General features: G+C 38.1%; 1 protein-coding gene across 3 annotated transcripts in view; it reads left to right on the top strand.

Moving 5' to 3' along the window:
• LOC129415907 (poly(rC)-binding protein 3) overlaps nucleotides 1-18,410 on the top strand; it is a 31,905-nt gene that overhangs the window by 2,115 nt on the left and 11,380 nt on the right. For all 3 annotated transcript variants that reach the window (XM_055170097.2, XM_055170096.2, XM_055170098.2), the window contains exons 2-10: nucleotides 1,209-1,554; nucleotides 2,517-2,595; nucleotides 4,831-4,945; nucleotides 5,611-5,634; nucleotides 7,407-7,439; nucleotides 7,859-7,975; nucleotides 8,335-8,466; nucleotides 11,454-11,582; nucleotides 12,477-12,566. In XM_055170097.2, coding sequence (XP_055026072.1) covers nucleotides 4,868-4,945; nucleotides 5,611-5,634; nucleotides 7,407-7,439; nucleotides 7,859-7,975; nucleotides 8,335-8,466; nucleotides 11,454-11,582; nucleotides 12,477-12,566 — 603 coding nt within the window. In that variant the 5' untranslated portion in view covers nucleotides 1,209-1,554; nucleotides 2,517-2,595; nucleotides 4,831-4,867. The remainder of the gene's footprint in view (nucleotides 1-1,208; nucleotides 1,555-2,516; nucleotides 2,596-4,830; nucleotides 4,946-5,610; nucleotides 5,635-7,406; nucleotides 7,440-7,858; nucleotides 7,976-8,334; nucleotides 8,467-11,453; nucleotides 11,583-12,476; nucleotides 12,567-18,410) is intronic.

The following is an 18,410-nucleotide window of genomic DNA, read 5'->3' as shown; positions in this document are numbered from 1 at the left end:
CTGCTTTGATCATAAACAATCAGCCGATGTCCGATAGTGGGGAAAATAGAGATGCACCAATTTATCGGCAAGTAATCGGTATTGGTCTATAAAAGCAATTTTTCATACAATCGCCAATCGCTCAATAGTTTAAAAACAGTCGATAGTCATGACCGATATATTTTGTCAGTAAAAGGAGAACAAGAAAATGCTATGAATTTAAGCTCTATAGAAATTGTAAAGAAACATCACTAGTTTAAGTTTAATATTAATGGTCATATATAAATGAATAATTTTCAGTAAATGTAATATTCAGAATTTACCAAACACAAGTTAATACAGTGGCGGCTGGTGACTGCTCATCCGAGGGGCGCAAATTCAAAATATGTGTTTGAAGTGTCATTTGTGTTGCTCGTGTTTTCAAAATATGTGTTCGTTGCGTCATGTGAACCATATGCATCACATGTTTTGTCAAAATAAGTGCCTGCTGCACACGCGCCAAACCGTTTATGATAAAAGAGACACTTACATTCACAAAATACACACAAGACACTCTCTTAACAGTAAACTCTGATTACGCATGAGATTATGTGAGTATCTGACAAACGCGAGCATATCTTTCATCACAAACCCCTTAGACGCGTCTGCAGCAGGCACTTATTTTGACAAGACATTTGATGCACACAGGATCACTCGACGTGCAAACGTCTTTATCCACTCTCATGGATGCAAAGAAGAAAGAGAGATCCACAGAGATTATCGTTCATTTCCATCCCAAACAGTCTGCAATAATTAAATATGCAACTTCTTTTCCAATAATTCATTCACTTTGAAATTTTGCTATGAGCAGAGCGCTTGGTTTTCTGTTAAAGGGATGCATTGTTTTCATAGGACTTTGTCCTCATTAGCAGGAGTAGATGCTGGTTGTGGAGGAGGGGGAAGTGACCACAAAGACATTGTGTCTTTCTGAACAAATGATGTGACAGAGTCAATTTAGAGACAATTATTGTGATTGAGGGTGTAGGGAAAAAAATTTTCCCACATTTTTGTTATTGTGTCTTGCAACCTACCAATGTCCATAAATATATCTGTTCTGTCCTGCAAAAACTCGAGAGATTTTGAGATGAGAAGTGTTTACATCTTGCTCTATTGTTACAGTTTATGTTGCAGCTGTATCTAAACCTGTTGCCTTATACTGTATCTCTGGACCTTCTCTATTTGTCTTACAGCACCGTGACCCTTAGATCTCAGGATGAAGGACCTGTTCCTCTGTGGCATCAACTACGTGAGCTTTAGGAATAGAGAGAGACTCGCTTATCATGGTCCGAGGGCTTATCCGAGGCTAAGCCAGAGGGGAAAAAACTGTAAGCTAGTCTCAGTCGACCAGAGGTACGGGCACAAGGCCATCTGTCCATTCTCTAAATACAACTGAGAACAAAGGAGGGCAACTGTGCGCTCAGGGAACCATACACACATTGCACCACAAACATCAACTCATCCTGGAGAGGGAAGACCAGAAGAGTTGTTAAACTTTATGGCATCTTCGTGAAGTCTCAACCTACATCACTTCACCAGGTCAGTTTGCTGTAACTTGCAAGTAATGCTGCTCATCACGCTCAGAGATTTCCAAAAGACTAGAACAAATACGCTTATTAATGCTTTTTTGGGCACCAACAGTACTTTGTTTTGTCTTGTTAACAAACCGTCAGTTATAGTTATTAATATTGTATCTTTCATATATGTGCATATTTTTTGGTTGACTACAAATACACCTTATGTAATGCTCAATTGTTTTGAATGCCTTCATGAATATCATGTAAGTTCATGAGTATTGCTTTAATATAATCATGCTTTAGTAAACATGTAAAGATAAAGATTGTAAAATGAAGTTTGATGTTGATCCCAGTGTTTTTACTTTACAACATGTAATGTAAAATGCCATTTGCAACCAAGGGTTTAGCATTAGGATTACGTATTAAGAAAGACATTTGTTTATCCTACCTGCCATTTGCCCACCATATGATTTGTGGAGCGACAATTGAATGGTGGTTACACAAATACATTTCATTGCAATTCATTGCAAGATGTGACATATGAAAAACAATGTGTGTGATATCTATATCTCGGCCTATTGGCGCTATGCAATATATTAGATGCTGACAAGCTTTGGAAATGGGTCAGATGGGTTTTAGCATTAGCCAAACAAATCCTGGCCTATAGGATTAACAGCGCCGTTTGTTTGATGCATTACCTGATGAAACTAAATAGTGAAACAAAAGAAATGGGCTGCAAATCTTCATCATTACATTTAACATTCATGTTTTTATTACAAACGCCACCCCTATAATTCATTTAATAACCTCCACACTGATAGTCTTGTTCACGATTGCAAATTGAATTTGATGTCTTTTAAACAGCGAAATGGCTTTGAGAGCACTTACACAACCATAATTCAATGAATGACCCATTTATTGTCTTTTGCAGTTACTGAAGAAAAGCATAAAACTAATTACATACCACATTTGTTTTCTATTCAGCGGTTCGCAGCACTTTTGCAAGTTCATTTTCTGCTGGAGTGTCATGGCAAGAGGAGCCACGTTGCATTTTACAGCTTATGTAAGTCTCAGTTCATTTCAAAAGCACTTTTGAAGAGCAAAGAATGCTAACAAATGCTTTCCATATGCTCACCTAAATAGAAATTTACCTAACATAGTATAGAAAAGACACTTACAGCTTTGACCCATATACTGGCTCATACTGTAATTGATTCAGATCCAGTGGCGGCTGGTGACTTCAAAATTTGTGTTCAGTGCGTCATGTGCATCATGCGTCTTGTCAAAATATGTGCCTGCTGCAGATGTGTCCAATGGATTTATGATAAAAGAGATGCTTACATTCACAAAATACTCGTAAAACAGTAACTTAACACTAAACTCTGATTACACATGAGATTAAGTGAGTATCTGGCAAACACGAGTGTCTCTTTTATCATAAACCCTTTAGACGCGTCTGCAGCAGGCACTTATTTTGACAAGACACATGATGCACACAGGATAACTTGACGCGCTGAACACATATTTCGAAATTACGAACCACACACATGACGGGCTACATACATGTTGTGATGAACTTCGCATCAAGCGCCCTCGAAAAAGAAGTCACCGGCCGCCACTGTTCAGATGGTGATGATGATAATCTACGCATGCACCAATACAAAATTCCTGTGCCGATACTAATATTCAGTTACTTAAAATGACATCTACTGATACCGATAGATAGGCTACCAATAATTTGTAATTTTTTCAAAGTGTTTTGTTGTGCAAATTGCTATTTTGTTGACATTGTCACGCAACTAAAAATATTCACACCGTATGAATTCTGTTGAAGTTTTCGCCCGTTCTGATTGTTACGATATAATATGCCTTGATCATTAGCTGTTTTTAAACAATCAGCTGATGTCCGATAGTGGGGAAAAAATTGAGATTGCACCAATATATCGGCCAATAATCGGTATCGGTTTATAAAAGCAATTTTTCCACACAATCGCCAATTGGCCAATAGTTTAAAAACAGTCGATAGTCATGATCGATATATTCTGTCAGTTAAAAGAAAATGCTATGAATTTAAGCTCTATAGAAAATGTAAAGAAACATCACTAGTTTAAGTTTAATATTAATGGTCATTATATGAATGAATAATTTTCAGAATTTGTAATCTTCAGAATTTATCAAACACAAGTTAATACAGTGGCAGCTCGTGACTGCTCATCCGAGGGGCGCAAATTATTATGTGTTCGGAGTGTCGTGTGTTGCTCGTGTTTTCAAAATATGTATTTATTGCGTCATGCGAACCATGCGCATCACGTGTTTTGTCAAAATAAGTGCCTGCTGCACACGCGTCAAAACCGTTTATGACAAAAGAGACGCTCACTTTGACAAAATACACGCAAGACACTAACTTAACACTAAACTCTGATTACGCATGAGATTATGTGAGCATCTGGCAAACACAAGCGTCTCTTTTATCATAAACCCTTTAGACGCGTCTGCAGCAGGCACTTATTTTGACAAGACATGTTATGCACATAAAATCACTAGACGCGCCAAACACATATTTTGAAATTACGAACCACACACATGACAGGCTACATACATGTTGTGATGAACTTCGCATCGAGTGCCCTCACTGGCCACCACTAAGTTAATATAATCACCAAACTATCGCCATCGGCAGATATCAGTCTGAATAATCTGCTATATTTATCGGTGGAACATTTAATATTGGTGCATCTCTAACAAAAAAATGCTTTTATCTGCCGATACCCCATTATAGGTCGATATCTGTGTATGTAATTAAACTTACAAAAGCTCACCAATGAGAAGAGAAGATGATTGTAGGCACAAACAGCGTTGTGTTCCCTCACTGCTAAATTAATGGGCCTGGTTAGACATGGTCACACAGATGTCACTTGACCCACAGTCAAAGAAAGAAACAAGTGTCTCCTGTTTAGCCATACCAAACACTGTTACTCTGGTTGAATTAAAGCATACAGGATCATTACAGCAGCCATATATAGAGCTTATTAAAGGCAGGACCCAGCTCATCCTCTCACATGCTTAAATAACACCAGGCCTAATGTTAGAGCACAACAACAAATATCTACAGGAGAACATAATCTACGCACGACTGAAAAGACTCTTATGGTTGAGAGAGGTAATAGGGAGGAAATAAATTTGTGAAGGTCTTGGAATTATGTGTTGTCAGGCCTGAAATGTTCGCTGTTGCTCACTGAAATTCATCACGGCATCGATGCTCTGACTGAACTGTAAATTTGTCTGTTTGTGTGCACAGAGACAGTCGATTTAAAGCTTGCAGACTCAAGAGAAGAATGAATATGAATGAAGCAGGAGTACTAGAGGGGGGGCTAAATGTCACCCTCACCATCCGCCTGCTAATGCATGGGAAAGTAAGACGCATCACTGCTACTCATTGAGCTTTGGCTTGTTTTGTTCTTCTCACGCTTGTATTTCACAAGGGCAACAGTCAGAAATAAAACATAAGAAATATGCATAAGAAATAATTTGATCCTTTTTTAATTAAGTTGATATAAGGATTATCATGTTTTTTTTGCATAAACAATTACATGTACTCCTTAAAATGTTGGGTTATTTTGAACTCTGTGCTGAGTCAAAAAGGGACAAATGAACCCCGCTGGCCCGCTGTTGTTTATATTTGACCCAACAATGGGTTAAAACAACACTGCACAGGTTAAATTACAACCTAACAGGTTGGGTTCATCCTTTTTGACCCAAAGCTGGGTTAAAAATAACCCAGCATTTTTTCAGAGTGTGATCTGAAAAAGGGAACAGGTTTAAAGCATCACTGAATAAAAATTTTAGATTTTGTTAAATAATTTCTGAAAACCACTTATGCTTATATTTTAAAAATAGTAACAGTTTATATTGTATTACATTAAGGCATAAACAAATGCACCTTATAACTTATATAATGCAGAATGTTAAAGTCAAATAGACAACAATACATCATGATACAGATATTTCACAGTTTACTATCAAATTAGTTTAGCCTTATACAAACTTACAAAGCTATTTGTGTGCATGTGTTTTTCAGGAAGTCGGAAGTATCATCGGAAAGGTAAACAATTTATGTTTTATTCTGATACCTAAATTAAAGTAAATTAGGCAAACCATAATATCTTTATTTTTGGTGGTTTAAAGGGGACATTTCACAAGATTTTTTAAAGATGTAAAATAAATCTTTGGTGTCCCCAGAGTACGTATATAAAGTTCTTACTCAAAATATCCCATAGATAATTTATTATTACATGATAAATTTGCCACTTTGTAGGTGCGAGCAAAAATGTGCCATTATTTGGTGTGTCCTTTTAAATGCAAATAAGCTGATTTCTGCCCTAAATGGCAGTGCTGTGGTTGGAAAGTACAGATTAAGGGGTGGTATTATCCCCTTCTGACATCACAGGGTGTGCCACAATTTCAATTACCGTATTTTCCGGACTATAATTCACACTTTTTTCATAGTTTGGCTGGTCCTGTGTCTTATAGTCAGGCGCGACTTGTAAGTCAGTATGAATTAATTTTGGTATATATGAACCAAGAGACAACATTACTGTCTACAGCCGCGAGAGTCCGCTATATGCTGCTCCTGTATTTATGTAATTCAGTGAATTCTGTGATTTGGAATGACGAGCCTGCGAACTTGATGCGCGTTGGCTTGTTATGTTAATTTAGTCTATTCAGCCTTCCAGGTATGTTCAGTATGCTATTGTGTATCGTGTAAATAACTGATAATGTTACTTTAACATGTAGAGACACCTATTCAGCCTGCTGTTCTGTGCTAATGTTTAGTTAAATAACTTGCCTTTCCGGATTAAATGTCTCTTCTTCGCTTGGAATTTGCAAAATCATTATCTAAATAAAATGCAATGTATAGTCCATTGCGAATTATATATGTTTTTTCGTCTTCATGACGCATTTTTGAATGAGGGTTACGGTTAGTGACTTATTGTTCGGAAAATACGGTACCTATTTTTTCACGTGCTTGCAGAGAATGGTTTACCAAAACTAAGTTACTGGGTTGATCTTTTTTTACATTTTCTAGGTTGATAGAAGCACTGGGGACCCATTTATAGCACTTAAACATGGAAAAAGTCAGATTTTCATGATATGTCCCCTTTAATTAGTACTGTTAGTAGTACAGTATTTATTGCTTGAATCTTTATTTTAAAATCAGATATTTTCTATTTATTATACACTGTAAAAAAGTGAAAAATAACTTCAGTTGGTAACACCTGAAATTTTTTTCCAACTTAAATTTTCTCACTTTAAAGGTGCTATATAAGCAAATTCACGCGTTTTAGGCCATAAAATTTTTTTGTTTCATACACTAAACATCTCCTCACTATCTGCTAGCTGCCTGTCCTCTGAACACACTGTAAAAAACGCGGTCTCTGTAGACAGCCCAGGCTTCGCAAACTGCAACAAAAACAAAGTGGTCAAACCTACCACCACGAAACATAACAAACGTGTTCCAGCCAATAAACGACAAAATAGATTTGGGAGTGGGGGTTGGGCGCGTTCATGACTCGTTCAGAAAGCACAGAAGGGAGGGGGAGGGAAGGAGTTAGCTACGCTCCATTTTGTTCGAACGTCAACAAGAAGGGACATCACACAGATTCGCTTAGAGCGCCTTTAATTGAAAATTTTAAGTGGAAAAATCTTTATTTTTAATTTAAAAAAAAATTCAATTAATGTGAGAAAAATTTAAGTTGATAGAAACTTAAATGTTTTAAGTGTTACCGATTAAAGTACTTTTTAAGTAGATCCAACATTCACTTTTTACAGTGAATATTTTCATGTAGTTTAAAATAACTACTTTTTTGTATTTAGAAAGGAGAGACTGTCAAAAAAATGAGAGATGAGGTAAGTACCACATGATGATGAGTAAGACTACTAAGATTTACTAAACCATTAATTTCTAAATTAATATATTAATATACTGTACATACATACATGTCTTTACATGTATGTACAGTATATAAATATATTAATGTTCCAAATATAAATCTAGTTTGCAAAATATTTTGCAAACTCTGTTGCTCACATATTAAATGCAATGCAGAAGATTAATTCCGACTACCTTAATGATCACATTAAGGTACCCCACTTAAAAATGACAGAAAACACGTGGAATCATTTTCAGTTTGAGCAAACAGCTTATTAGATTTTCTTTGCATGATCAGTTAACCGTTTCTTTCATTGGCAGAGGATCCAAATATCCACACTGAGCTAAGTTTGATCAATTTAATTTACTGCAGCTGTGCTCTCTTATATGAATTTAGAGTGGAGCTCGTATTAATATATCAGATGGTTCCAGTCCAGAGCGCATCGTGACCATCACCGGTCCATCTGAGGTGATCTTTAAAGCATTCGCCATGATCGCAGAGAAGTTTGAGGAGGTATGCATGATTATTTTTACAATAATGTGTGTCTAAATTATTATTATGATGATGATGATGACAACGATTATTATTGCTATTATTATTATTATTATTATTAACTGTAAATGTGTGTGGATGCAATCCTTTATTACCACCATAGTTTTTTGAAATCCAAAACGTCACGTTAGACAAGTAAAGGGTCGAGCACATGCAAGTTTAAATCTGGCTGATATGTTACAGTCCCAATCCCCAAAGTACAGGTTACCAAAACAAATGCAAATAGTGTATGTTAGTATTCACATCAGGGATTGTTTATAGAAATAAAGACAGTAATTTGAGCTGCTCTGTGATAAATATGCATTTCTCGCCTCTATCAGGATATCTTGGCCTCCATGATAAACAGCACAGTGACAAGCAGACCTCCTGTCACACTGCGCCTCGTCTTTCCAGCCAGTCAGTGCGGTTCACTCATCGGCAAAGGAGGATCCAAGATCAAAGAGATCAGAGAGGTAGATATGAAATTAGTCAGCGGTCAGAATGAAAAGGGTTTGTGATGCAGCGCACAGCGAATCCCAGATGATGCGCTGAATGATCTGTCTAACAAATTTGTTTCCTTTATCTCAGAAACGCTTAGCATCACCATGATTGATTGTGCTCATCATGTCAAACTTTTTATTCGTGAGCCTCTGGGTTCAGACTTCTGTTCAGTCCGAAAGCTATGTGACCCCTGCGCCCCTGAGCTTTCATTTCATACCGCCAAATACTTTAAATTTTCCTCAAAATGCATTTTATTCATGGATTTCGTTGATGGAAAACATAGCAATCCTCGGAAAAGCGGAAGCATTTGTTTTTTTAGTGTTGAAATTGACATGAGGACTGTGGCTTAAGGTCTGCTTTTTATTCAGCTGGTAGCCCTCATTGAATAAATATAGCTGTCCTCTCTGTTGAACTGGCTGCTTTTATTCCCTAGCTATGATTGTTTCGAACAGGACGGCCCACCAAAGCTTAAATAGTCTCACATTTATATTCAGTATCTAAATAGATTGACCTAAATAACTGCCCAGGCCGTAACAATGTTCTAGACATAAGAATAGCAGCAATATGACTTTATGATGGGCTTTTTTAGAAAGAAAGCATCGGTAAACGCATTTAAATGTACTTTGTGCTTAAGTGTGTAATACTTTCTCTTGTCTTCTTTTATGGTGCAGAGACGGTAAGAAATTCGTAGGCCATTAATCCCCTTTAAAAGAGTAAACACACATTTGTGGTGCTTTTAAAATGTTGGTCTGTTTGTTTGAGTAACCCAACATTTGTGATTGAGCCATATTTCTTCAGTGTTTATGGTGGTATCTGTTTAATAGAGTGATGGAGAGTTAGACAGGAGTGATCTTTCTTTTTGCTCTCATTGGTACAGCTTGTGGCATACGCTGTAAAAAGGGTTACAATGCATTTTTTATATTATCACTGTATTTTTACCCGATCTTGATCTGATCCTTATTTTCTTTTGGTGTTTTAAAGGAACACTCCACTTTTTTTGAAGGTGTGCTCATTTTCCAGCTCCCCTAGAGTTAAACATTAGATTTTTACTCCGGATCTGGTGGAACCACTTTAACCATAGATTAGCACAATCCATTGAATCTGATTAGACCATTAGCATCACAATATTTTTCTTATTTAAAACTTGACTCTTCTGTAGTTACATCGTATACTAAAGCCCGATTTATAGTCGTGCATATGCTCTACGCCGTAGGTTATCCATAGCCTGTGCGTAGCTTTGCGTAGCTGACGTACACCTCGCAAAATGTTTAACAGCGCGTCAGTTCTACGCGGACCGCAAGCCCTGTGATTGGTCCACCAGAACCCCTCACATCAGGTAAAAAAAACTGCGTCATAGGTATTTCCGTTTGCGAAGGTGAAAACAAAGATGGGCCAAGTTGAGGAGTGATTTAACTCAAACTGCAACAAAAGTCGCTGTTTATTTACTTCCATCATTGCTGGTCTTCTCAAATCATACACAACAAGCTTATTCTTCTTTGACGGTCGCGCTGCTGCTGTGGTTACACGCGTGGATACTGCCTACCTGTGTTTGCACATCGATGCGGACGACGACGCAAAAGTAAAAATGAAAACCGACGCGAAACCTACGCCATCGCGGCTACGCCGGAGGACCTACGCACAACTATAACGAGCCCTTAATGCTCCGGCTTAGTCATTACACACTCTATGCATGGTCAGTTTCAGTCAGAAATGGAGATGGCAGACCAGAGCTTGCGATGAAAATATGCAATTTCTGAATGCAGAACTTCTTAGTCATAAAAAACATCTGCATGTAAGAAAAAGTAACGCAAACGTAACTTAAAAGTAACATAAGCATTACTTTTCATGAAATTTAGTAACGCAATTAGTTACAGCTGAATGGATTCCAAAATGGTAAAAATCAAATGTTTAACTCTAGGGGAGCTGGAAAATGAGCATATTTTAAAAAAGTGGAGTGTTCCTTTAATGTAGTCAGGTTGATTTAATCATATTGATTAATATTTCGGATAACACTTTTAATGTATTCATTACAATATTTTTGTTTCATCCCATGGCTGAGTAAAATGGACAAACCAGGACCCAAACCCAGTTATTTAGAGATATTTATTTGCCTGCTTAACACAGGGAGGATACACAGTATATATAACTGGCTACTTCAATTACTTTGTTGACAATACCATCCACTAGTGAAGTATGTTGCTTCCCTAACAATAAACTTTGGATCACCATAGATTTGAAAGCTCTTAATGGAGAGAAGAGAGCTTTCAGAAGAGAGGAAAAGAGAAGGTGAGGTGCGAAAACAATGAACTCAAAAGCAGAGAGTCTAGTTGGTGAAAACTGTAGAAAAAAATGTGGATGAATAGGGGAAATGAGGTCTGGGGTGGTGTAAAGGAAATTACCGGCCTCAAACAACCAGGAGGAGTAATGGTGAACGACAGTGGTTTCAACAAGTTTGACTTAAAACCCACTCTGAACACTACATCACCCACCCCCAACAGTAATTCTCTGAAGTCGGAAGCAACAGTACTCAGCACATGATTCCACCAAAAACACTTGATGTCCAGGAATCCAGTTTCGGCAGCAAAACTGTATGTAGCCCGTCATGTGTGTGGTTCGTAATTTCATGTGTTCGGCGCATTGAGTGGACCTATGTGCATCACGTGTCTTGTCAAAATAAATGCCTGCTGCATATGTGTCTAAAGGGTTTATGATAAAAGAGATGCTCGCGTTTGCCAGATACTAGCATAATCTCATGCGTAATCAGAGTTTACTGTTACACACATGACACTACAATCACATATTTTGAATTTGCACCCCTCGTAAGAGCAGTCACAAGCTGCCACTGTATATCTCTCTGTCTGTCTGTTACCATATCTGTCTATCTACCTATCTATCTATATGTATCTCTCTGTCTGTCTGTCTTATCTGTGTATTCACTAACAGTACCACTTTGTGTTAGCTCACAGGTGCACAGGTTCAGGTAGCAGGAGACTTACTGCCTGACTCTACTGAGAGAGCTGTGACCATCTCAGGCACCCCACATGCCATCACTCAGTGTGTGAGACATATCTGCACCATCATGCTGGAGGTGAGTCAGGGTGCGTGTGGGACTGCGTCTGCATTTTTAATTGGAAATCTGTGCGATTAAGCATTATTTCCCCTGCGCTTAACTGTTATTTCAGGTGCAGGATATTTTTTAGGTCTTTCTCACCTTCAAGCTTCATTTGCATTCAGCTGCAACGCATGCAGAACATGTTTAATGTTCCTATTTGCTTCATTACTTTCCAGCATCCAACCTTGAATGCCTTTGCTTTATAACCGTGTCCTCAGATTATATTAGGCTTTCCACGAATAGGGAACTGTTTCTTATTTTTAAAGTATTAGTATTAGTAAAAGTACTATATGATATGTGCTATATTACCTAGCAAAAAATTAACCTGGCATGCAATGTACTCTAAGGGTGTTTTCACATATAGTTCATTTTAAAAGAACCAAACCCAGTTCACTTAAAGTGAACCAGAAAAGGAACTAGCCGAATGTGACCTCAGTCCTTTTGGTGTTCACAATATAGTGGACTCAATAGAGGACCTAGTTCTTTTTTTGGTCCTCTTCAGAACTGAAGTGATCTCAGACCCTTTCTTGTTCACATCACAACTTCATACGAACTCAGATCCCAGCTTTCTGTGCAGCAGTTGATTTTGATACAATGTCAAAACCACATGCGAAATGGACCAGGACCTCATTGATTTCATATATCAAAAAGAAATCGAACCACAAAAGAACCCAAAAGCGTTCGGTTCGCTTTTGGGTCCTTTTAGGGGGGTCTGAGATCACTTGGTTTGGTTTGTTCACATATACACCCTGAACTGCTCTGAGAGCGTTTGGAGGGCTCAAGGGAACTAGGTGTGAAAACACCCTAAATGTCTGTTATCGCATGTTATGTTTCCTAACTAACATTGATGTGTTTGACACGCTTATTTAGTCTCCACCTAAAGGAGCCACAATTCCATACCGACCCAAACCCACTGCAGGAGGCAACCACACAGTGTTGACGCAGCCGCATGCTGCGCCGGTAAGTTCTGCATTCATCTCCTAATGCAACAGAGCAATGCAATCAGCAGCAGAGCCATGCAATCGAATATCTCTTCACAAGCATTAATGACTCCATAGTTCTCTGCAGTCCCAGTGGGACCCTCCGAGTATGGATGCTTACATAATGATTCCCACCCTTAGATCCAATCAGCAACAGTCACCAACAAGGCTATTGACCATGTCAAGAGCTCTTAAACATGCAGCGCAGGCATGTTTAAAATAACTTATTCAGTTCAGATATTGTAGGTTTTGGTCTCAAGGTTTGTAGCTTACACTCTTAAAAATAAAGGTTCCCAGGAGGTTGTTGGGCTTTGTGATCCCATAAAGAACCTTCCACAGAAATGTTCTGTTTCACAAAAGCTTGTTTGTGTTAGAAAAGGGTTCTTCAGACTATAAAAAGATTTTATAGCAGATGTCTGGGATGGCAAGTCTATTGTCACTGATCAATTGAACTACCATGAAGTAACAAAGTAACAGTAAAATGGCTCTTTTAAGGACTAAAAATTTTTTTTTTGGAACAAACAATAAAATATTCAAAGCTATTTCAGGGCATTTCGGTACGTATTTTACGAGGTGGCTATTTTGTATTTGCCTTGACCGCTGTGGCAATTGGGTTAAAGGAATAGTCTACTCATTTTCAATATTAAAATATGTTATTACCTTAACTAAGAATTGTTGATACATCCCTCTATCATCTGTGTGCGTGCACGTAAGCGCTGGTGCGCGCTGTGACGCTTCGATAGCATTTAGCTTAGCCCCATTCATTCAATGGTACCATTTAGAGATAAAGTTAGAAGTGACCAAACACATCAACGCTCCTCCTATTTAAGACGAGTAGTTATACGAGCAAGTTTGGTGGTACAAAATGAAGCGTGGCGCTTTTCTGGGCGGATTTAGGAGGGGGGCTATGTTTTATGGCGTGGTGGCACTTTTGGGAGTACTTCGACTCGCCTGAAAAGTCCGCTCCCCTTTTCCCTCTCATAATGGTAGAGGGAGGGTGTTACTGCGCCGAGTCGAAGTGCGCCCAAGGGTGCTGTTGCGCCATGGAATGTAGTTCCTCTTGAATCCGCTTGGAAAAGCGCTACGTTTTATTTTGTACCACCAAACTTGCTCGTATAACTAAATAGGAAAAACGTTGATGTGTTTGGTCACTTCTAACTTTATCTCTAAATGGTACCATTGAATGAATGGGGCTAAGCTAAATGCTATCTAAGCGTTGCAGCGCGCTCCAGCGCTTACGTGCACGCACACAGATGATAGAGGGATGTATCAACAATTCTTAGTTAAGGTAATAACATATTTTAATATTGAAAATGAGTAGACTATTCCTTTAAGGGTAGGGTTTCGTTATTGTTTTTATTAATGATAACAGTATGTTTTTGCATACTAATTCATACGAAATAGCTTACTCGTAAAATATGTACAAATTCTTGTGAGATCAGGCTGGAATATCTATGGCATTACTGAATGTGTTAACATGCACAAACGTAAGTTTTTTGCAGTGCAGAGTAGCGCTTGTTGTTTGTCGTTTCTACGATCACAAATGCAGATATGGTTTTAATGTTATAGCCGTACCTTACCAATCTGTTACGTCCTGCTTAAAGGGCGTTTTGCAGGTAAAATTTTTCAACGAACTTGTGCCATTTGCTTGTTGATAATAAACATTTAAACTGTTATCCATTGTATTTTATGTTGTTGGGTATCACAAAACCCGAAAAAGTATGAAAAAGTACAGCAATTTGCAATGATTCTCCTTTCCCTCACAACGCACTGTATGACGTCACGCTGGGGGGAGAGAATTGACCAAAGCCGCCTTGAGAGCATTGAGAATGACTATAGAAAGACGAGTAAAGTACAGTTCTGATAGCGCAGATAATAGATAAATACATACATACATACATACATACATACATACATACATAGATAGATAGATACATATATAGATAGATAGATAGATAAGATAGATAGACACAGGGCCGGAGTGGGGCCACTTTTCAGCCCGGGAGTTTCAGGCCCAAGACCGGCCCACTTTTTCCATAGTGTTATTCCAAATTAGCACTTTTTTCAAATTGGATAAATAAAGCAACAGTTCAGCTCTTACTATAGTTTTTATTTATATCATGGTTCAACAAATAAGGTAAAAGTTAAATAATATTTCACTTAAGATAAGAAGTTAACAAAAATATTCCTCTACACTCTGGGTTATTTTTGACCCACAATGGGCAAACACTGGACAGAACAAATGCTGGGCCAAAAATAACCCAATGCTGGGCTGCTGTTATGCAACCATGGATTATAATAACCCAACAGTTGGGTTAAAACAACCCAGCATTGGGTCAACCTCAACCCAGCAGCGCGTTCTGTCCAATATTCACCCATTATGGGTCAAAAATAACCCAGCCCTGTTTAGAGTCTATTTCACAAGGAAATGTTGATAAATTATTAGCATTGCTAATGCTATGACGCCTATGATTAATCAGGTGCAAATAGAAATATAAAACCCAGTCCTAATTTAAAAAGAAAACAATTTGACAAAAATATTGAATCCAATATTGGGTAAATATATAGCATAAAAAGTGATTTATAAGCTTTTTTTAGGCTGCTGCTCATTTTTGACTGGGAACACAAAAGGTGTTATATGGTTCTGAACACAACCTGAGGGTTAAATAACTTATTGTTTACTCATTGCCTCCTCGTTTTTAGCGGGGAACTGGCTTATCTGCTGCTCAGAAACTGTCTATGAATCGCCATGTATACACAAAAGGCTAATATTTTAACAAAAAAATGTTGGCTTGTAAATAGTTTGACAACGGTATTAGCCGAATAATTACATTGCTAATGCTAATCATTACTAGGCTTATTTCTCTTTAGGTTACCTGTTGTCACTTTTGTTTGTCCTCTTGAAAATAAATCTGTAAGTTTGGCACATTTGGCAGCATCCTCCTACAATGGCTTTTTTTGTTCAACCTGTTTTTTTTACGCCCTCCCTCTCTCAGACGCGTTTTGTTACGGTAGCGCCGGCCCAGCCTACCGGAGAAAAGTTTTGGAAAAGACGTACTATGGACCGAACCAACTCTATGGGAGGGGAGGGGAAAACTCCTTCACATGGTACAACCCATGCAGAGGCTGCGCGCTGCAGTGTCAATGCGAAACGTGTGAAGTGTCATTTAAGAGAAGACAGACTCAGTAACGTGACAAATGTAAAAAAAAAAAAACTCGACCGGCCCAAAAGTGAAGCGGCCCACCGGGAATCCTCCCGGTTCTCCCGATTACCCACTCCGGGCCTGGATAGACAGATAGATAGACAGACGGATAGGCTAGTATAGAGAGATAGGCAGACAGCCAGATAGCATAAGGTTAGCATATCTTCGTGTAGAAAGTAAACAAACAATTAACATACTCGTGCATGCTGGCTTGAGGGGGTCCATGATCCTGCATGAAATGGGTGTAACTTTATGCGATCTTCAGCACAAACGGTTTTGGCAGCATGTCTCTAATCCTGGAAGGTGAGTGAAGCACGTCACGTCTGTTCGCGGGAACCAGCGACCCAAACGCACTCACTTTCTTACAGCCAGTAACGGAATGGCAATCGAGAGAGTCGGGACTTTCCCGGGCCGATCTGATAATAGTTAACTTATACATTTCGAGTTATATTAGCAACACCGTCTGGCGGCGTGATGTGCGCCGGTTCCCGCAGCCCGCTGGTCAAACTGTGCAGGCAGCCTCTCTGCTCAATAAAGTATATAAAAGTGCTCAACCTGTTCGGCAGGTCCAAACATGTACAGGATTTATAAAAATACGGTGATCAATGAGCGGTTCCTCCTCAAATGGCTTAGCCTGTCGTGATGTAAAAAGCCGCCGAACGCCTGTTTATTACAGTATGTATGCGGTCGGATCCGAGTATACTGCAGCTGCTGACTGCTGCTGCATATAAAATGATCGTGTGATTCGTTATAATCGCATAAACAATATAACAAGGCATCCTTTTATTTCACAAAACAATATATTTGAGATATTATTTGATAGACTAGTAAGTGTGGATTAAGGATGTTTAAAAATCTCTAGCCTGGTGGTCAGGACATGAATGGATCAAATCAGCAGATTTGCGAAGTTTTATTTATCTCCACATATATCATAAATAATAATTAGCAAGGTAACTTTGCAGTATAACACATTATATATTTCCTACGATGTATATATGATTTCCAAATTATATACGTAAGTATTAAACAGCAATAAATGTCTCATCTATCTCTATGGCTCTGGCTGAGTCTTTCTCCACTTCTCCCCAACGTGACGTCATCGCAGAATTGCGTTAAAAAAACCGTTAATACCAAAAACGTAAAAAAAAGTGGTCTTTAAGACCATTTTTGAGACATTTTAAAAATTATACACATATCTTGAGTGATTTATGTACCCATTAATCGACAGTGGTGGTTAACCTGCAACATACACTTTAAGCCGCGCTGGCGAAGTTGATCGATCAATTTGGTCATCTGCATTTTCTGGATCCGATTCATCTCGTAAGGTAGTAAAGACAATATTTATTCCTGTCAGCATTGCATTGTGACCTAATCTTCAAAACACAGTCACATTTCCGGCTGACGTCAGAGGTATTCAGGGCAATCACAACGTACAGATTAGCTGGCCAATCGGATGACACTGCGCTTTTTAGAACAACAAGCTTTGTAAAAATCAGTGCGTTTGAGAAAGGAGGGATTTATGGAGCAACAATAATGTACGGTATGTGGAAAATAATGTGTTTTTTTACATAAACCACGTGAACATATTGTATTATACCAAATGGACAAAATAACGTTGTTTTTAGCAATGAAATAGGGGCTCTCTAATTCAACTCCTCACTAGTGAAGAAAGAAATGAATTGTAAATTCAAGTTTTTCAATTTAAAAAATGTAAGTGCAACAATAAATTTTTACAGTGTAGGTTTTATGCATACTCGGTTTATTGTTTTGCATGTTAATGCATGAAACCGGTGTCTTTTTTATAGATATTCACCTATTTTGTGCATTTAAACGCACTCACTTAGATAAACCCTTAAGCACCATTATTTTTAAGAGTGCAGCACCTCATCAGTAGGGATCATTAAATTTATTGAGTTTAAATCCAGGTTTTCTGATCTTTGGAGAATAAGACGTATAGAAATATTGACTTGCGCATTTAATGAAGTAATCTAGGCTTTGAGCCTTTATCTTTGACATATATCTCCCCCAGTAAAGTGTCCAAAGGGCTTCTTGTACATTTGAGTGATCATGACCTTTTGCTTGACTGAGGGTAATGCAAGACTGAAATGCTAGTTGCCTGTATAAAGTAAAATCTTGTCAGCTTCGAGCCTTACTTGTCATATGAGTAATATGCTATTTGCTTTTTTAAAGAAACATTTCATCCAAAAAAATAAATTTTCAACCATATATGAAAACAAACAGATATTTGAAGAATCATCACAGTTTACAGTGTTCAATAAGACTCATGCAAAATATTTTACCTGTTTTGAAGCCATGCGACGAATTTGAAATTTGAAACTTTTTTATAATTGGAGTATACTTGTGCATGAACCATATGAGTAGCCTTTGTTTTTGGGGTGAACTGTTTCTTTAAAGGTGGGGTGCATGATCTCTGAAAGCCAATGTTGACATTTGAAATCACCTAAACAAACACGCCCCTACCCCAATAGAATCTGTACCTTTTTTTTATAGACCCGCCCCACACATACCATCAACTGTGTCATTCATCAAAATATCTTATTTAGTGTTCGACAGAATAAAGAAACTCATACAGCTTTAAAACAACATGAGGATGAGTAAAT

This window comes from Misgurnus anguillicaudatus, chromosome 11 (assembly GCF_027580225.2).
Source record: "Misgurnus anguillicaudatus chromosome 11, ASM2758022v2, whole genome shotgun sequence".
NCBI classification, from domain to species: Eukaryota; Metazoa; Chordata; class Actinopteri; order Cypriniformes; family Cobitidae; genus Misgurnus; species Misgurnus anguillicaudatus.
Note: the sequence above shows the minus strand (reverse complement) of the source record. Positions and strands in the feature narration are given on the sequence as shown.